General features: G+C 60.0%; 1 protein-coding gene across 2 annotated transcripts; it reads right to left on the reverse strand.

Moving 5' to 3' along the window:
• Window positions 1-5,725: 5,725 nt before the first annotated feature.
• Window positions 5,726-16,337, reverse strand: FGF17 (fibroblast growth factor 17). Of its 2 annotated transcripts, none has more exons than XM_072796373.1 (5): window positions 11,314-16,337; window positions 11,098-11,134; window positions 7,994-8,138; window positions 7,646-7,752; window positions 5,726-6,597 (listed from the first exon to the last, which is right to left on the reverse strand). In XM_072796373.1, exons 1-5 carry the CDS (start codon window positions 11,346-11,348, stop codon window positions 6,304-6,306), a joined length of 618 nt encoding a protein of 205 aa, XP_072652474.1. In that variant the 5' UTR covers window positions 11,349-16,337; the 3' UTR covers window positions 5,726-6,303. The 2 variants fall into 2 exon arrangements, with proteins under 2 accessions (XP_072652474.1, XP_072652473.1); XM_072796372.1 differs by having other exon boundaries at window positions 7,994-8,171.
• Between the last annotated feature and the right edge of the window lie 42 nt (window positions 16,338-16,379).

Consider the following 16,379-nt stretch of genomic DNA (forward strand, 5'->3'; position numbering starts at 1 on the left):
GTGTCCCCCATTCCAGGAAGCCAGGTGTGGAGCTGGGGAGGAGTGATCGGAACAGGGAGGGATGACCGTGTAGAAGGGTCAGAGGGTGGCTCCCAGCAGGAGGGCAAGGCAAGCCCCCCCCCCTCCCCGCAAGCATGGCTAGGGTGGACATGGGGCTGCGGGCCCAGAAGCCTGCCCCCTGTGGGACCTCCGCTAGCACTGAGCACCTCCTCCCAGTCCTAAACCCTCTCTTCCCCTTGACTAAAGGGAAAGTCTTCCAATCCTGCAGAGCCCATTCCTGCTGCCCCCCACGCTCTAGGAATGTCCTTCCACGGGGTGGGAGAGCCACCTTGTACAGGAAGAGTCTGCCACCAGCCAGCCCTGGAACCGAGGGGACTGCAGAGTTAGGGCTCCCTCTGTCGACCTGAGGCGTGGTAGCTGTCAAGGTCATTCCTCACTGAGAGGGATCCTAGTGTGTGTGTGTGTGTGTGTGTGTGTGTGTGTGTGTGTGTGGTGGGTGTCCACGGGGAGGGCACAGCCAAGCCAGGAGACCCTTCTCTTCGCCTGCCCTGCTCCACCTCTACCTCCCCTCCGGTCTTGCCCGATGGTGAGACTTGCTCTGCCCAGCAGCCCCTCCCTCCTGAGACAGCCCCAGACCTCTCAGGGCCAGTGGCCCATGCTCCCCACGCCCCACGCCATTGCTTGCCTGCCTCCCCTTCAGGCTGGGGTGGGAGGGGAGGCAAAATCTTCCTCCCAGAACCAGGCAACACTGAACACCCGTGCCGGTTGTCCAGGCGTCAGGGCAGGCTCCCCGGGCACCCCTTGGCCATACCCAGCTGCTAAGGGGACTCGCCTACCTCTCAGGAGTGCCTTGAGGCCTTGAGGATGGCCCCTGCGTCCACGACCAGGGCTGGGGCTCCTGCCCCTCTCAGGCAGGCGGTCCCAGGCCCCAGACACGGAGTCCTTGGCTCCCTTCTGTGGCAGGATCACTGGTGCCAGCCGTCCTGACTGGACTCCGGCCCTGCCACCAGCCCCCTCCCAAGGCCTGCGCGATAGGCCTCTCTCTCCTCTGCCTCACTCCACTGCCCCTCGCCCCGCCCCATGCCCCAACCTGCTGAGACTGGGAGCACCAGGGACTCTCCCCTCTGCCTGGGCCATCTAAACATTAACTCCCCGGGAGGCTGACTAGGGCACCCAGGCACCTAAGGAGAGGGGAAAGGTGACAAAGAACTGGGCCATGGGAATAAAAGGACGGACAAGGGCCCAGAAGTGACCCTTTCTCAAGAGTTTGGAAGTCACACCCCTCTACCTCTGTGCACTGGACCCTCTCTCATGGACCCCAGACCCTCACCCCCCAGCATGCTGCCATCAGACCAGCCTCTCCCCGAAACCCAACCCCACAACTGCACGGTCACTCTTCTTCTCAAAACCCCTGCTGCTACAAAACTTTCCATAATGTGACCCAATCTTTTCCCGCCTCTTCTCCAGGCAGACATGCAATTGTAGCCAAAGCCATGGGCTGCTCACTTTCCCCCGAACACACCTCACATCTTCCTGCCTCAAAGCCCTTTTTTCTCATGCTCTTTTCCCTCTCAGTATTTTCCCTTGAATGTCTTCTCTGCTGAATGAAATCCTGCTCATTCTTTTATTTTTATTTTTTTGGAGGGAGGGACAGAGAGAGAGAGAGAGAGGATCTCAAGCAGACTTCCCGCTGAGCTTGGAGCCTCAAGACCCTGAGATCACAACCTGAGCTGAAATCAAGAGTCACTTAACCAACTGAGCCACCCAGGCACCCCTGAAATCCTTAAAGACCATGCAAGCCCCAGCCTTTCCCAATGCCCTGGCCCCATGTACTCTCTCATCCCAAACCCACCATGCCTGGCCGGAAGTGGAGAACATCCCACTCAGGCGATGGAGACAGGCAAGAATCTAGACTGTAATGCTCACTAGCTGAGACCATGGATGAGTTAATATCTCTGAGTCTGAGCTCGCCCACACATGATATGGGAATAATCTCAGCCCCTGAATAACAGGTTACATGTGAGCATGCCTTGCAGGCTGCCTGGCACATCTCCAGAGTTCTGTACACATTTGTGTGCTTATTTCCAATAGCTCCTATCTCCTTTTCCCCTCTTTTAGGATGTACCAAGTGCCTCTTTGCTATCTTAGGTGCAAGAGAGGGATTTCCACAAGTCCTTAAATTTCAAGTGCCTCGAGATCTTGACATCTTTTTTGTTAACTGAAGGGTTAGTACAGTGCTTGTACATTGTAGGGGATAAAGAAATATTTGGATTAACCGCTTAGGACCCGTCCTCACCCATGTCCACCTAAGGATGGAAGGTGGAGGCAGGATTCTGGTTCTCATTCTGCCTCCATCTTGAGGGTGTTGGGCCAAAGACTTCTTTCTGGACCTTCAGTTGGTTTAATTCCCTCAACAAATACTTAATCTGTGTAACGTACTCTGCTGGGGGGTACTACGGGGGAAGCAAAGACTGACTACCCCTATACGGAGGCACTTGTTTGGTGCACAACCATTACACAAGCACAAATAAGTACAGTTCTGGACAAGCTGGGATATGTGCCATTAGGCAAGGGCAAGCAGGCGGCCAGAGAGCCCTGTGGCACCAGAGACCAGCACTAGCCCAAGAGAAGGGGCAAGTCTACGGGGCAGAGCGGACAGCAGCAGTCTGGGCATGCAAGTGTTCTTGAGAAAGGTGTGCTGGACAGTAGGAACCTCATGATCCAAGACGGGCACAGGGTGTTGGCCGGACAGCCAGGGTTGCTGTTTTGCCAGAGCTCCTGGAGGGGACTTACAGGGACAGGGCTGGGAAGGGAGGTAGAGCAGGTTTGCACAGGAGCCTTGAGAATCATGCTAAGGAGTCCACTGGTGATCAATAACATGGGCAGAGCTGTGGTTTAGGGTGGGATAGAGTGAGCAGAACAAACCATGTGATGTCCTGGAGTGGGTGGGGGGTGTTGGGAGGCAGAGACAGGGCTTGGAAAGCTACTGTAGTAACGGAGACAGACCCCCGCGAGGTCTGGCAATGGTGCAGAGTTTCCGAGTTTGGAGAGAAAGCAGTGGTGTGCAAGGGGGTGACAGCTGACGTGCTGCATTGCTAGGAGAGACTCAGCAGGGAGGACAAGGCGAGGAGGGAAAAGCAGAAACCTTAGGGAATGTTTCTATGAAGAGGAGCCAGGAAAGAGAAGGGTCCCGGTAACAGAGGATGAAGAGGTAGGAAAGAGCTTCAGAAAGGGGGGGGGGGTCCTCCACAGAGTCCAGGGCTATGGGGCTGAGGACAGCTAGGTCTGAAGCCAGAGAGGTCACTGGCCACTGAAGAATAGGGACAGGGCTCAAGAGAGTGACTTAAAAAAAAAGCCAGCTTGCAGGGACCAGAGAGTGAGTGGATTTCCCCCTCTGCCTCATCTGGCTGCTGGAGGACAGGACAGAGGAGGGCAGATCAATACGCAGCTATTCTTAGCTGGAGGCCTTGGTAAGCCTAACCAGCACAGGATCCGAGGCACCTGCTGCCCTCCCCCTCCACGTGGTCACATCCTCCCGGAGATGGATGCGCTCATCTTGCCCCAAGTCTTCCCCCACCATGTCCACCCCCATCCTCACACTTGCTTCGAACCTTCTGGCACACAGAAAGCAGCCAGGGCGGCTGCAGCCAGCTGCGGGGTGGTCTGAGGTCCTCAGGGGAGCCTTCTCCCACCGCCCCATGTTAAATCCCCTGAGGCCCCATTATCAGAGACCCATTCCTTTGGCCTCTTCCTTTCAGCTTCTTTGAAATCATCCCCAGTTCAGGGGACTGAACAGACTTGCCCAGAATATGAAGAGGCCCTCTGGATGTGGAGCCTGGACTTGGCAGAGGCGCTGAAAGGTGTGGTGAGAAGGTTGGGAGAGCCAAACCCGAGACCCAAGGCCACCAGCAGGCGTCAGCCCTGCCGGCTCCGGGCTCAGGGCGGGGCTGGGCCCTCTCGGAGATGGCCCGGGCCTCCGAGGCCGCCGTCCTCCCTCACCCAGTGCGCTCAGTGTCTCCTCACCAGGTCTCACCTCAGAAAGCAAGAAAGGAAACAGTGAGGGCTTTCTGGAGCCGGCCCCCAGAGGCCTGTCTGTGCTGGGGAGGTCAGAGGGACGGAGGGAGGGGCCGAGAAAGGCAGAGAAGAAAGCAGAGGCAGGACAAAGGGCTCGGTCCACCTTTGAAGCTGTCTCTAACCCGAGCCAGGGAGGGTGGGGTGGGTCTGAGGGCCCGGCTGGGGGGAGGCAGTCTAGAGTTTTAAAGAATGTCTTAAATTCCTGCGGAAATCAGCAGGATTGTAAGAGCCCCCCCCTCCCCAACACACCTCCTTCCCAGCCCCCTGCCCCCCAAGTCCAGACCTCCACACCTGGGGGCCCCAACCCTTTGTCCTCAGGTAATTGCTGGGCGTTGCCTCTGTGTTTAAAATCCCATTGAACTCTCCAGTTATCAGCTGTGGCTCCGGACCACCCTCCCTATCCCCCCCCTCGGAAAACGACCCCCAACACATCTCCCGCAGTCTTCACCAGGATTAGGGCTCTTTGTGATGGGGTGGGGGGGGGGAGGAAAGCAACCTGGTGCAAAGCAATTATGACAAGCCGGGGGAGAATGTCTGTCCTGGGGCCCGGGGGACCTCCCTCTTGGCTACTGGCTTCTCAATTGCCCAGGGTTGGGGGTGTCAGGCTGCTCCAGCACCAGCAGAGGAGAGGGAGGAGAGGGGAGGGGAGGGGAGAAGAGGGACCCCCCCACCCCACCCCCACCGCCACCGCCTAGGACTGCGGCTTCACCCACCTCCCGTTCTGACGAAACCAGGCTCCTCCCTAACTTCCCATTCGGTCTCTATTTTTAGGCCATTCTTGGGGAAAGTGGGGAGCAGGGAGGTCTTTATCCTTCTTCCGCTCTCTCCATGATACTTCCCTCCGACAACTTCCCAGAAGGAAGAAGAAGGGGAAACTGAGGCCGGGGGGTGGGTGAGGTTGTCCAGCCCCAGAAGAGCGGCCTGGAGGCGGGGGTGGGGGGAGCCCTGCTGGGAAGGGCTTTCCCCTCCGCGAGATTAAGAGCCGGCGCAGAGGAGGGAAGGGGCGGCTTTATGGCCTCTTGGTTCCACTCCCCAAAAGCACACCTGGAGGCGTCTGGGAAGGCCCACCCGAGAAGCCGGCGGCGGGGGCGCCCTCCCCCTCCCCTCCCCCGCGCCCGCCGCCCCTAATTGCGACTTCCCCTCAGGTGTGGCCCCCGCCCCCGCCCCCCGCGGGGACCCAGGGAACAAGAGGACGCATTCTCGCCCCCGTCCCCCTTCCGCCCGCCCGCCGGCCCCTCCCCTCCCCCCTCCCCCCCTCCCCCGGCCTCACCGCGACGCTGCGATCCGGCTGCCGGCGGAGGCTGCGGCGTCGGCGGGGCTCGGTGCGGGGCCTGCTGCTCCCCCGCCCCCCCGCCCCCCCGCCCGGCCCGCGGGCTCGGGTCTGCGTCGCCCCAACAGGTAGCTCGGGACGCGCCGCGCAGCCAGGAAACCGGAGCCCGCGCGGAGGGAGGGGCCGCCAGCCTCGGCGGCGCAGGTGCGGGGCCTTCCCCGGCCCTCCCGGGCCCTCCCGGGCCACCCACGCCCGCGTGCCCGGGCGCCCCTCGCCGCCCCTGCACCTGCCGGGCGCGCCCGGCCCCGCGCCTCCCGGGGAGGCAGCTCCTGCGCGCCTTGGATCCCTCCACTCCGCCTTCAGATGACCCGTTTGCAGGAAAATGGTTTTATTCTGGGGCTCCAAGTTGGGGATGGGGGTGCAGGCCTGGGTGCTGGAATGTGAAAAATGACCATCCCTCTTTTTTTTTTTTTCCTCTCTCTCTCTTCCCTTTTTCTTTTCTTTTTTTTTTTTTTTTTTTCCTGAAACACACACACAGACAAGTCCCTTCCTACAGTCTGGCCAGGAGGGATTTGGAGGCTGGGGGCAGACTGAGGAAGACTCCGCAGGCAGGGTTTAAAGAGGGCCTCCTCCAGGCGGCGTGTGCCAAGGCCCGGAATCTGCTGCCCTGTCCACCTGCTTCGGGGAGCCCGAGTCCCGTCCCGCTGCAGCTCCTGGCCCCGGGGGTCTGCCCCAACCTCCACCCCCCTGTCGGGTCTGGGGCGGCTGCCCTGAGGCCCCAGCCCTGGTCTGTGACAGTCCCGCCCCATCCAGCTTGAGGCCTCGCTGCTGCTCCTTGGTCCTCAGGGTCCCCCTTGGGGGGCTCCGGTTCCCTTCCCTCCACCCCAGCCCAGTCTTGGGATTAGGAAGGGAAGGGGATGGGAAGGCTGGTGAGGGGCCGCTGCCCCCTGTGTCCCTGACTACGTCAGGGGCTGTGGCCTCCGCGTGCGCTTGGTCCGGCGGGTGGGGGCCGAGCCCACGAACTCGAACTGCTTCTGCCTCTCGGCGTGGTTGGGGAAGGGCAGCTGGCCCTGGTAAAGGCGCTTGATGAAGTGGGCCTCTCGCTGGTTCTGGCGGCTGCGAGACGCCTGGCGCGGCCGGCCCTGCCTCGTGAAGGCCATGAACCAGCCCTCGTGCCGCGCATTCTGGAAGGCGGTGTAGTTGTTCTCCAGCACGATCTCCGTGAACACGCAGTCCTTGCTCTTCCCGCTGGGCTGTGGTGGGGGAAGGGGGGAGAGGGGGGGCAGTTTGTCCACCCGGCCTGTCTGGCTCATCTGCCTTTTGGACCCGTCTTGTAGGACCAAGGAGGGAGTGACAGGAGCTGTAGGCCCAGGTGAGATGGCCTGGTGAGAAGGGTGCCCTTTTTGAAGAGGCCAAGGTGGGAGAAAGGAGCAAGCGTTGCGTGGAGTCAGATCTGAACTTGAATGCGGGCTTTGGCAGTGTTTAGCTATGCTGAGCCTGGCTCCTGGGACGTGGCATCAAGACCAAGGTTATTCTGCAGCTCAGTGCCCACCCCGTGGGCACTCGGGCCACAGGAATGCTCCTCAATATGGGCAAATGGTACTGCTGGGTGCAGGGAAAGGAGGCAACAGTCTTTGATGAAGGGGCAAATGTGTACAGAATAGAGACTGTCAGGAGCCACACAGCCCCCCGTTTGACCCTATCGATAACCTTGACACTATGTCCATTTTCATAGATGGGAAGACTGAGGCTTGACCAAAACTAGCAAATATTTGGTGAGAACAGCCAGAATCGGAAGCCAGGATTGACAAATGCTAAAGGAAATGGGACTCTCTCTACACGACAGGGCCGGACCTGCCACTGCGGAGTAGTCACACTAGCAGGCGGTTACACGAGTGGGCAGTTAGTGTACCTTGTCCTGGTGGGGGATCCTGTGGACCCAGTGACCTCGGGGGAGCTTGTGGCCTCCTCTAGATGCACACTCGCAGCCCTGATCAGCAGTTAACCCTCAACACAGGGGGCTGCAGTATCACGGAGGTGCTACAGTGCTGACTCGTTGATGTTGGGGGCATACCCCATAAATCAGAGCCAAAGAGCCTCATGGATCAGTAAGTGTCCTCAGAGGACTTCTAGACCCACTGGGACTCATTTAAATGGAAAAAACAGAGAGTGGCTGAGTGTTGGGGGGTGAGGAGAAGCAGTCCTGGCTTGGGCCCAGTAGAGGAGAGTGGGGTGCTGTGGGGCACGCAGTGAGATCGATTCATTCAGCCACTGCCCCCCCCTTTTGCTCCCAGGTCTCACCTTTCCAATGAGCTTGCCCCTCTTGTTCATACAGATGTATTTCTCACTCTCAGCACCCTTGATGCGCACACGGCTTCCAAACGTGTCCGTCTCCACTATGAGTTTGGCTATGATGGGGGAGGGGGAGAGAGACCTCTGTCCATCGGGGATGCCAGCTCAGGGCTGTGGCAGGGCCCCCCCCCCCAACCAGCCTGACCTCCGAACTTGGGTGGGGGGCACCGGGAGGCCCTCCTCCAAGAAGCCTCTCCCTGCTCTCCCACTCGGCCCTGCCCTGGCCCAGGATCTGGGGATGGACCAGGTTAGGCTGGCCGGTGGTGTGAGTGGCCTCTGGTGAGGGCTGGGTCTCACCAAACTTGTTGCCGTCCTCCGCGGTGGCAGAGATGCGACGCCCGGTGACCTGCACGTGCTTGCCACTGGTCCGGCTGTAGAGCTGGTACTCACGGATCTGCCGCCGGCTCAGCTGGTCGGTCATGGCGCCCTGGTCCCTCACGTACTGGTTAAAATTAGGAGACGGGTGATTCTCCCCCTTTGCGGTTACCAAGGGAAAAATAGTGTCAATTTGCTTTGGGTGACACCACCACGGGTCCATCCAGGGGAGAGGGGTGTGGAGGTGAGTGTAATAGAGGCAGGCCATTTGTCCTGGGAAGCAGAGGTGCAGGGGAAGGGTATCTATGGCCATGATCTTCCCAGGCCAGTGGGTGAGCCAGTCATGATCTCTTGGCTCTCCATCTGCCCAGGCTTGGGGGACACTTGGTGGTCGAGTGTAGACCTGGAATCGTGACTCTGGTTGCTGGAAGGAACCTTCATAGTTATGGTACCCAATTTCTGTGTTCTATGGAGGAGGTGCCCCGGGTGACCCAGCTAATTAGAGACAGAAGCCCTGTTGTGCCTCTAGGATTGGAGCTAGTCTCTTCTCCAGAACGCCAGGGTCTTGACTCCATTCGCCAGGACAACCGGATTTCTCCTTCATCCTCCCCACTGGCCTTGAAGGATCCCATGCCTGGCATAGGCGCAAACACGCGCACGCATGCACAAACACACATGCGCACACAGCAGCTGACCTGTTAGGCTTACCGGGGAGCATTATAGGGAGCATTGTTTGGGTTCCTGCAAGTTTCCCCCCCCACCTCCCAGGTATTTCTTTTCAGCACTAACTGTGGAATCCTGAGCTCCTGCCTGGCTTCCCCCTGCCCCTCAACTCTGGGTGCTCAGGGCCCTCAGAGAAGCCCGCCCCCCTTTCCCTGTTCCTTCCTGGTCTAGGAGTCAGGGAGGTTGAGGCTGCACAGCAAGAGGAGCCATCAGCAGTGGCCCCATGGGCGCCAGCCTGTGCCACAATGTAACAGAGGCTCGTGGCCAGTGGGGGCGATGCTGTTGCCCACTCCGTGCTTTCCCGGTTCCACCCACACGTGGTGCAAAGCCGGGACGAGTACCTTCTCTGGCCAGTCTCTCCTTCCCTATCTACAACACTGAGTGGGAGAAAAACAGACCACTTCCTGTCCTCTCTCTCCAGTAAGGTGCAGACCAGATGACATTTCTCAGCTGCTTGTGACAGCTTCAACCCTAGACTAAACTGTCTCTCTGTCCACTGGATCCTGCTGGCCAGACTCCCTCTGTCCCGCGTCACTAAGGCCACCTTTATCCCAGGCCCAGTCACAGCCACCTAGGCGACCTGGGCCCAGATCAGCATCTGTTGGAGGCCACTCTTTTGTGGAGGGAGGAGCAGGAGCAGGAAGGATCAGCTTTGAGGAAGGGGGTGGTGAGTGCTTGGCTCCAGGCTGACCCTGTAACCTGCTCAGGGTTAACCCTTCGTGTGTGTCACTGCTCATTTCCGACTCCAGAGAGGCCATAGGCTGGGGTGGCCACCGGGACCCCCACCTATGAGAGCAGGGTCTGGAGCCTCAGAGCAGCAAAGTGTGCCCCGCACCCCATCCTGGAAAAACCTGAGGCAGGCATTTGGGGTGGGGGCCTGCCTCCCTGCCAGTGGGTGGGGTCTGGCTGGCCCGGGACCCTCGGTGGGGTCGGCCTGGCCCCAGCCCCCCAGCCTCCTGGCCCAGGTTCAGGCCCTCCGCCCCTCTTGGCGGGCAGCCTCCTTCTGGCTGTCTGTTCCAGGTCAGGAGCAGGGAGGGCCCCCCCGAAGCCCCCTCCTCTCCTTGTCCCCCTTCAGGCCCTGCACAAAAGCAGCCCCACGCCCCCCCCACAGCCCACAGCCCACAAGTCGCTCTCCCCGCGGGACCTGGCCTGTCCCTTTCATGTTCCCGCTGCGGGGGCACCTCCCCTTCCACTGCTGCAGACAGCTGCTTGTCAGACGGCCCCTCAAGCATGGCTATGGTCCGGCCTGCCGGCCCCCCCTCCAGGGGGGGCGAGGGGGCACTTCAAGGGGGAAAGGACAGCTTTGCCACCTTCCCTGAGTCCTGAATGGGGCCTCAGCCAGGCCATAAACGCCCCGGCCAGCCTCACCATTGTGCTAATTCCCCTTCCAGAACAGGTTGGGCCCACCCCCGGCCCCCTCCCGGCCAGGCTGGGGGCTTTCTTCTTGCTCTCCCTGGATGTGTGAAGCAAAAGGCCTGGAACGGGGGCTAGAGCAAAAGGGGGAAGGGAGGGGGGGGAGTTGTCTCTCTCTCTCCCACCCCCCCACTGCTTCAAAGGCAGCCCCTTTCCTTCTCCCAGAGAAAAGGCATTTACCTTCAAAAAAAGTCCCCACTGGATATGAAGAGAAGCGGGCCTCTGGCCTGGGAAAGCCAAGCGATCTCTCCCCAGAGCGGTTCTGGACGAGTGCATTTTAATAGCTGCACTTTTATGGAGGATCACAAAAAGGGACCGAGCCTCGCACAGGGGGCTGAGGCTTGGGGTGGGGGTATGTGTGCATGGGGGGCTGACACGGGGTGGGGGGAGTATGGAGATACAAACCCTGAATCTTGTCCCAAACAAACCTCTCTGGGCTTGACCTCATTGCCCTGTAGGTAAGGAGTCACCTCGCCTGGGCTGGGCATCTGACTGCCCACGCAATCCCCAGCACGGTGACTCCCCGGGGACATCCTTGTTGTGGGGACTGGGGTAGCCAGTGGACACACAAGTGGTTTTCAGGGACCTCCAAGTATAAGCCTCACCTGAGCCAGAGCCTCGGCCCTGTACCTCTCACTCCAGACTCCATGCATTTAGCTTTTGGGGGAACCCATGTGGCGGGATGGAGAGAGAAGCAGATACCCCAGGACAAGTAGGGAGGGTCATGGAGGAAGGACAGATAAAGACCTCAGTCAACCCCCAAACCTGCCTTAGCCCCTTCTTCTGGCCTCCAAAGGCTGACACCATTCCCCCCCTCCACCTCAAAAACCATCTGGGTCCAGGGAGAGGCCAGAACCTGGCTCTGTCGGCCCAAAGGAGACTTACCCCCGCCCCAGCTGGGTGGGGTGGGAGAGATGGGGGGAAGCTAGTGGGGTGGGGCACCCGCCTACCTGGGTTTGACAGCAGAGAATCAGTAGCTGCAGGCACCTGTGTGGGAAGACAAGGCAGGCGCTGGTGTGGGTGCCAGCAGTCAGCCCAGGGCGAGCACCCAGTCACCACCACCCCCGCACCCCCCCACCCCTCCGTGTGGGAGTCCCGGTAAGATTAGGTCTGCCCCAGGCTGGAAATGGCAACAGAACTTCGGCCCAGAGAGGCAGCGCACTTACAGAGTGAGGTTGGGCAGCAGGCAGGTGGCTCCCATCGCCGGAGAGATTTCTTGGGGCGGTTGCCCCCCTGCCCCCAAACTCAGGAGCAGATATGGGCAGTTCCCCAGGGGTAGAGTCCTAGAGAAGCCAAGGTCTCTTCAAGCCACAGGTTTTCAGGGGGGAGAGGAGGAGAGAGAGGGGAGGAGGAGGAGAGAAGGGAGGGGAGGAGGAGTGGGGGAGGAGGGCGTAATTGGGAGACTGAGGTGTGAGGTGTCCACCTTCCCGGCCAGTGAGCCGGCAAAGCAGCCGCTGGCGGGGGCTCCCCGAGCACAGGGGATGGAGCTGCTGGCTAAGGAGGCTGCCCCTGTGGTCTCCCAGGTTTTTCCTGACCCTCAGACCTGGACTGGAGGGCCCCTCCTCCCCTCCCAGGGCCAGCTTCTCCTGCCCTCAGGTCTGATGCCCCACCTCCCCAAGTGGGAGCCAGGTAGCATTCCGGGGCCAGGGGTTGCTGAGTCTGGCTCTGGGGGTGGAAATTCCCAGAAGCAGCCTTAAAAGGAGGAGCCTCCCTCCAGGGGGCAGGCGGTGGGCTTGGCTAGGAGCGCCTGCTTCCACTGCCTCTGTCACCCCTTGCCCCCCCCTCTGCTGTCTGGCCACCGGGATGGAGGTGTTAAGGCTGTCCCGACTGGCAGCAAATAGTGGGTGCAACAGGTTGGGGGCCAGGGATGGGGGACAAGGTGCAGGTAGGGCTGTGGAGGGACCCCGAGGAATCCAGAAAGCTGGCCTGCCGTCTCAGAAAAGACAGACTGGCGCACTGGCACCAACTACTTGTCTCTGGGCCCGGGACCTTTTTCTCTGAGAGATGCCTCCTGAGAGATGCCTCCTCACGTCGGAGGACCGCAGGAGATGACTGCACCTAGCAGACGTCAAAGGCGTCCTATGTCCTGGGCCTCGCTCACCATCCACCGCCCGGGCAGCAGCCACCCCCCGGGCCTCCACCCCAGCCTGGCGGCAGCAGCAGCTGCCTGGAGTGAAGTGCCCACCGGCCTCTTCACAGGACCCCTGGTCCTGCCCTGCCGGTATTACCCCATTCGACAGAGAAGGAAACTGAGGCACAGGGGTATGTAGTTTGCTCAGAATGACCCAGCTAGTGAATGGTAGGTAGATCCAGGTTCCTAAAGTCAGTGCTCTTTCTATTCCACGTGGGTCTCTCTGGAGCCTGTCTGCTGTGTGCATGCCCTCCAGGCTTCAGTCACCAAGGTCCTGGAAGCTGGTGACCAGGAACTCTAACTGTTCCTTCCCCACGGAAGGTGGGTGATGGTGACTGTAGAAGGGAGCTCGTGCTTCTGGCTTTGGGGGGGGATCTCTGAGGGAAGCCCCTCCACCCCGCGTAGGGAAGCAGAGCTCACACATCAGCTCTGGGCTCCCCGGATGTCTAAGTGCCCCCAGGATGGAGAGAGAAGGGGAAATGCTGGTTGTGGATATATTTACCTAAAGAGATGAGCAGGAGGGCGAAACTCTCACCTCCAAGCCTCCTTCTCACCTTCCTGAGCTACGTCAATCCACAAAATTGTCTGCCACCCCTCCCCCCCCACAGACCAGCCCCAAGGCCACCTCCTGGCCACCTCCAGCTGTCCAGCCCCAGCACCTGGCTCCCAGCTCCGCCCCAGCGCCCTGCAGGGGCTCAAGGCCCTGTTGAGCCTGCACTGGCCTGGGGGTGCAGTGGTAGCCCTGTCCCTGGGGGAGTCCAGGGTTGGTTGGAACCATACTGGAATCATAGTGTCAGAACCAGAAGGGGTCTTAGACATTCTGCATCTGGTCCAGCCTCCTCACCCACTGGTGAGGCCCAGGGGGGTCTCGCAGCTAGTGAGTGAGTGGCGTGACTCGGACAAGCTACCAGGTGCCCAGACTCCCAGTCCAGTGCTCATCATTTTCTGAGCATGCCCCAGCCTGAGCTGCTTCTCTGCTTTCGCCCGGTCATTTCCATTTTCCACATTTGTTCCTTTTGGGGCCCAATTTAAACTCTGTCTCTTCTGTGGAAGCTCCTGAATTTACGTCTCCGTCTCCGCTGTGGTTGGTGCTTGCTCCAGCTCTGTCTCCTGGGGAGCCTGTGACCTCCCCCATGTCTGGCCAGCTGCTAGCTCCCAGGTGGGGGACTCAAGGCAACCCCCTCCGGCCCTCAGTCCTGGGATGACAGGTGAGAGAGCAAGTGCTGGAAGGACAGTTCAGGCTTGGAGTTTGGGATGGGCAGGTGAGCTGGGGGATGGAATTAAATCAAGCGTCAGGTGTGGGGAGTGCCACCTAGCGCACTGTCTGGGCTCCAGTCCTCTGCCCTTTGAGCCTGACTGCCTGGTTCCTGTCGGTGGGGGAGGGGCATGTTGTCACTGGCCAGCCCCCCAGCCCGGCCTGGGTCTCCATGGTAACAGATGCCAGCAGTCAAGCTTGGCCTTGGGGCTCAGCCAGGGGCCTGTGCCAGGGGGCTCTGGGGCATGGCTGGGTAGCCAGTTTCATGGTGCGACATCTGCTCCTTGTCCCTTCCCATTTGTGCACCTGCAGGCCTGGCTTTCTGACTCAGCTTGCTCCTTTACCCCTATGGGAAGGCCAGTGCTGGGCTCCAAGAGGCGAGGCAGCATGGAGAGTGTTCCATGGATTTTTCTCCCCATCCCCAGGTCCTGTCCTCTCCGGGCTGCGTGACCCACCGCAAGTCCCTTCACTTCTCTGGTGTCAGCTTTCTAATTTATAAATACGAAATGGCCATTACTGATGCTGTCAAAACTGCCACCACCACGAGCATCAACTGAGGTGGACGCTCCCTGAAAAGTATCAAGTGCCAAAAGAGTGGGGGCAAGGGGCCTAGACCCCCTTATGGGTCCAGATTCAGTTTATCTCAACTTTGACCCACTCTCTCCCTTGACTAGAGGGAGCTGGGAGGCAGAAGGGTCGGGTTCATTAACATTTATGGGGGGAGGTGGCAGGAGGTGGTAAGGGAAGTGAGAAGTAGCCTGGGTTGCCTTGGTTAATCCTCACCCCCCAGTGCCAAGTTCAACACCCCCCAGCTGAGGCGTCTCACGCCTGCTCCTTCTAACAGCCCAGCTGGTGCAGACACAGAGCCCGCAGAAACCACCTGCAGACCTGCCACTTGTCACCACCTGCTTCGACCCCAGCCCACCCTTTTCCTGTCGAAAAACAGAAGGGCTGGGGCTGGGGCTTGGGCAGGGCAGGGCACAGGGGCCCTTACAATACGGGGAGCCCTCCATCCTTGCCCTGTGATCCCTACTGCCTGCCAGCACTTGGAGATTAAATCAGCTGGTTAGCTGTTGTGGACCCCGGGCCGGGTCTGCTGGGTGGAGGCAAAGGGAAGTGCCCCCCGCGAATCCCTGCTTCGCTAGAGCTGGCTGGGGGCCCGCCCCTGCCAGGGTCCCAGCTCCCCGGGGGACGTCATGCCCACTCCTGCTTTCCGCTTCTGAGATGTCCTACCTCTCTGGCTGCTGTGAGGTTCAAGACCAGAGCTGGTGGTGGACCCTGGCTCCTCCACTAGCTGTGCGGCCTTGGGGGCGAGTTGTTTTGCCCCCCTGTGCCTCACTTTCCAGGCCTGAGAAACCGGGTTACTGTAGTGAGGCACTCGGAGCAGCACATCACTCCCAACACCTTATTACTAGAATCATGGCAACTTCCTTTTTGTTCAGGCTTCCAAGCCTGCGCTTTCCTCAGGCCCTTTTGCACTCTTGGCTTCTGCTCCTACGAGGGTCCTTCTGGCAGCTACTCACGAGGCCTGCCGCCCCCTGCTCGGCACTCTTCTCCTTTGAGGCACTTCCTCTGATCTCAACGGTACTTCTCCAGCCTGGAAGGGAGCCTGTTTCGCTTCCTCCGAAGCACTGGACAGTAACTGACATTTTATTGGTGGCTTTGGTTTCCACTAGACTGTACGTGACTTGATGTGAGGGATTTGTCTACCCTGTGTCACGAGGCCATGGTGAACGCCTGCTGCCCACCTGGAGCCAGAAGTGAACTGATGTCTCCTGTCACTATCTGGGCGACCCGAGTTCAGTGGCTCATTCTCATTTGTCAGAGAGGGTGCACAATGCCTACACCCGTCTCCCGGGGTGTAGAAAGCGAGCAACGAGAACGGTAGCCCTACCCTCCTCCATCTCTCTGGCATGAAGAGAAGCTGAAGCTGAACAGGAGCACTTGGGCCTGGCTGCTGACCTGCCTGTGCAGGCATCAAAGAGCTCCAACCCTCTGGGGACCCTGCCTAAGGATCCTGGAGAGAGGCAGGGCCATCTCCCCATTGGCCCACTTTAGGTTTGGCCAGTGGGAGTGTGGGGAGGGCCAGGGAGAAGCCCAGCAGTATAACCCCAAGTGGGGGCTCTGTGTGTCCTGATGGGTGAACCAGGCTCCAGGCCTGGGAGAGGGCAGGAGGCCAGAGCCACGCAATGGGTCATTCATCCCCTTGCCTATTCCCCCACTGCTTTCCCTGAACACTTTGGTGAACCCTGTTCCGTGGCTCCCAGAGCTGCCCTGGGAGAGCCCTAGCATGGGAGTCCACCTCCTGTAAGAGGCCCTCTATAGCCTCTGAAAAGCCGGCCTCACCTTCCCTGTCTGGGAGGGTTTCCTTGAAAGAACAGGCCTCTGGGCTCCTGCCTGACACAGATCTTCACACAAATGAGCAGGAGCTCAGCCTGAACAGGATGCAAGCCTGGAGAGCAGAACTAGCATCGTGCCTCTGAGGTTCCAGGAGACGTTCTGTGGACTTGACGGTGGACAGATGTGGTTTGGGCCAGGAGAGAAGATCCTGAGGCCAGTCTGACAGGGGCAGGCAGCTCTGGCCCTTTGGTTTGGTCCCTGGAACACCAGCCAGCCAGAAGGGAGTGTGGACACCGGAAGACCCACACCAGCTGGGGCTCCCTCCCTCAGACCAGGGGCAGAAATTTGAAGCTGGGCAAGGGGTTGAGATACTTGTTTTTCCCCCCCAAAGCTGGGGGTGGGGGAGGGTGGGAGTGGGAGGGACTTTGAGGATGAGGGAGGGAGATAAAAGAGTAGAGCAGAAGCCTGCTGGCTGGGCCACCAGGTCGGGGTGTGCTGGCCCGTGG

The sequence above is a fragment of the Canis lupus genome, chromosome 24 (genome assembly GCF_048164855.1).
Source record: "Canis lupus baileyi chromosome 24, mCanLup2.hap1, whole genome shotgun sequence".
In the NCBI taxonomy this organism is placed as follows: domain Eukaryota; kingdom Metazoa; phylum Chordata; class Mammalia; order Carnivora; family Canidae; genus Canis; species Canis lupus.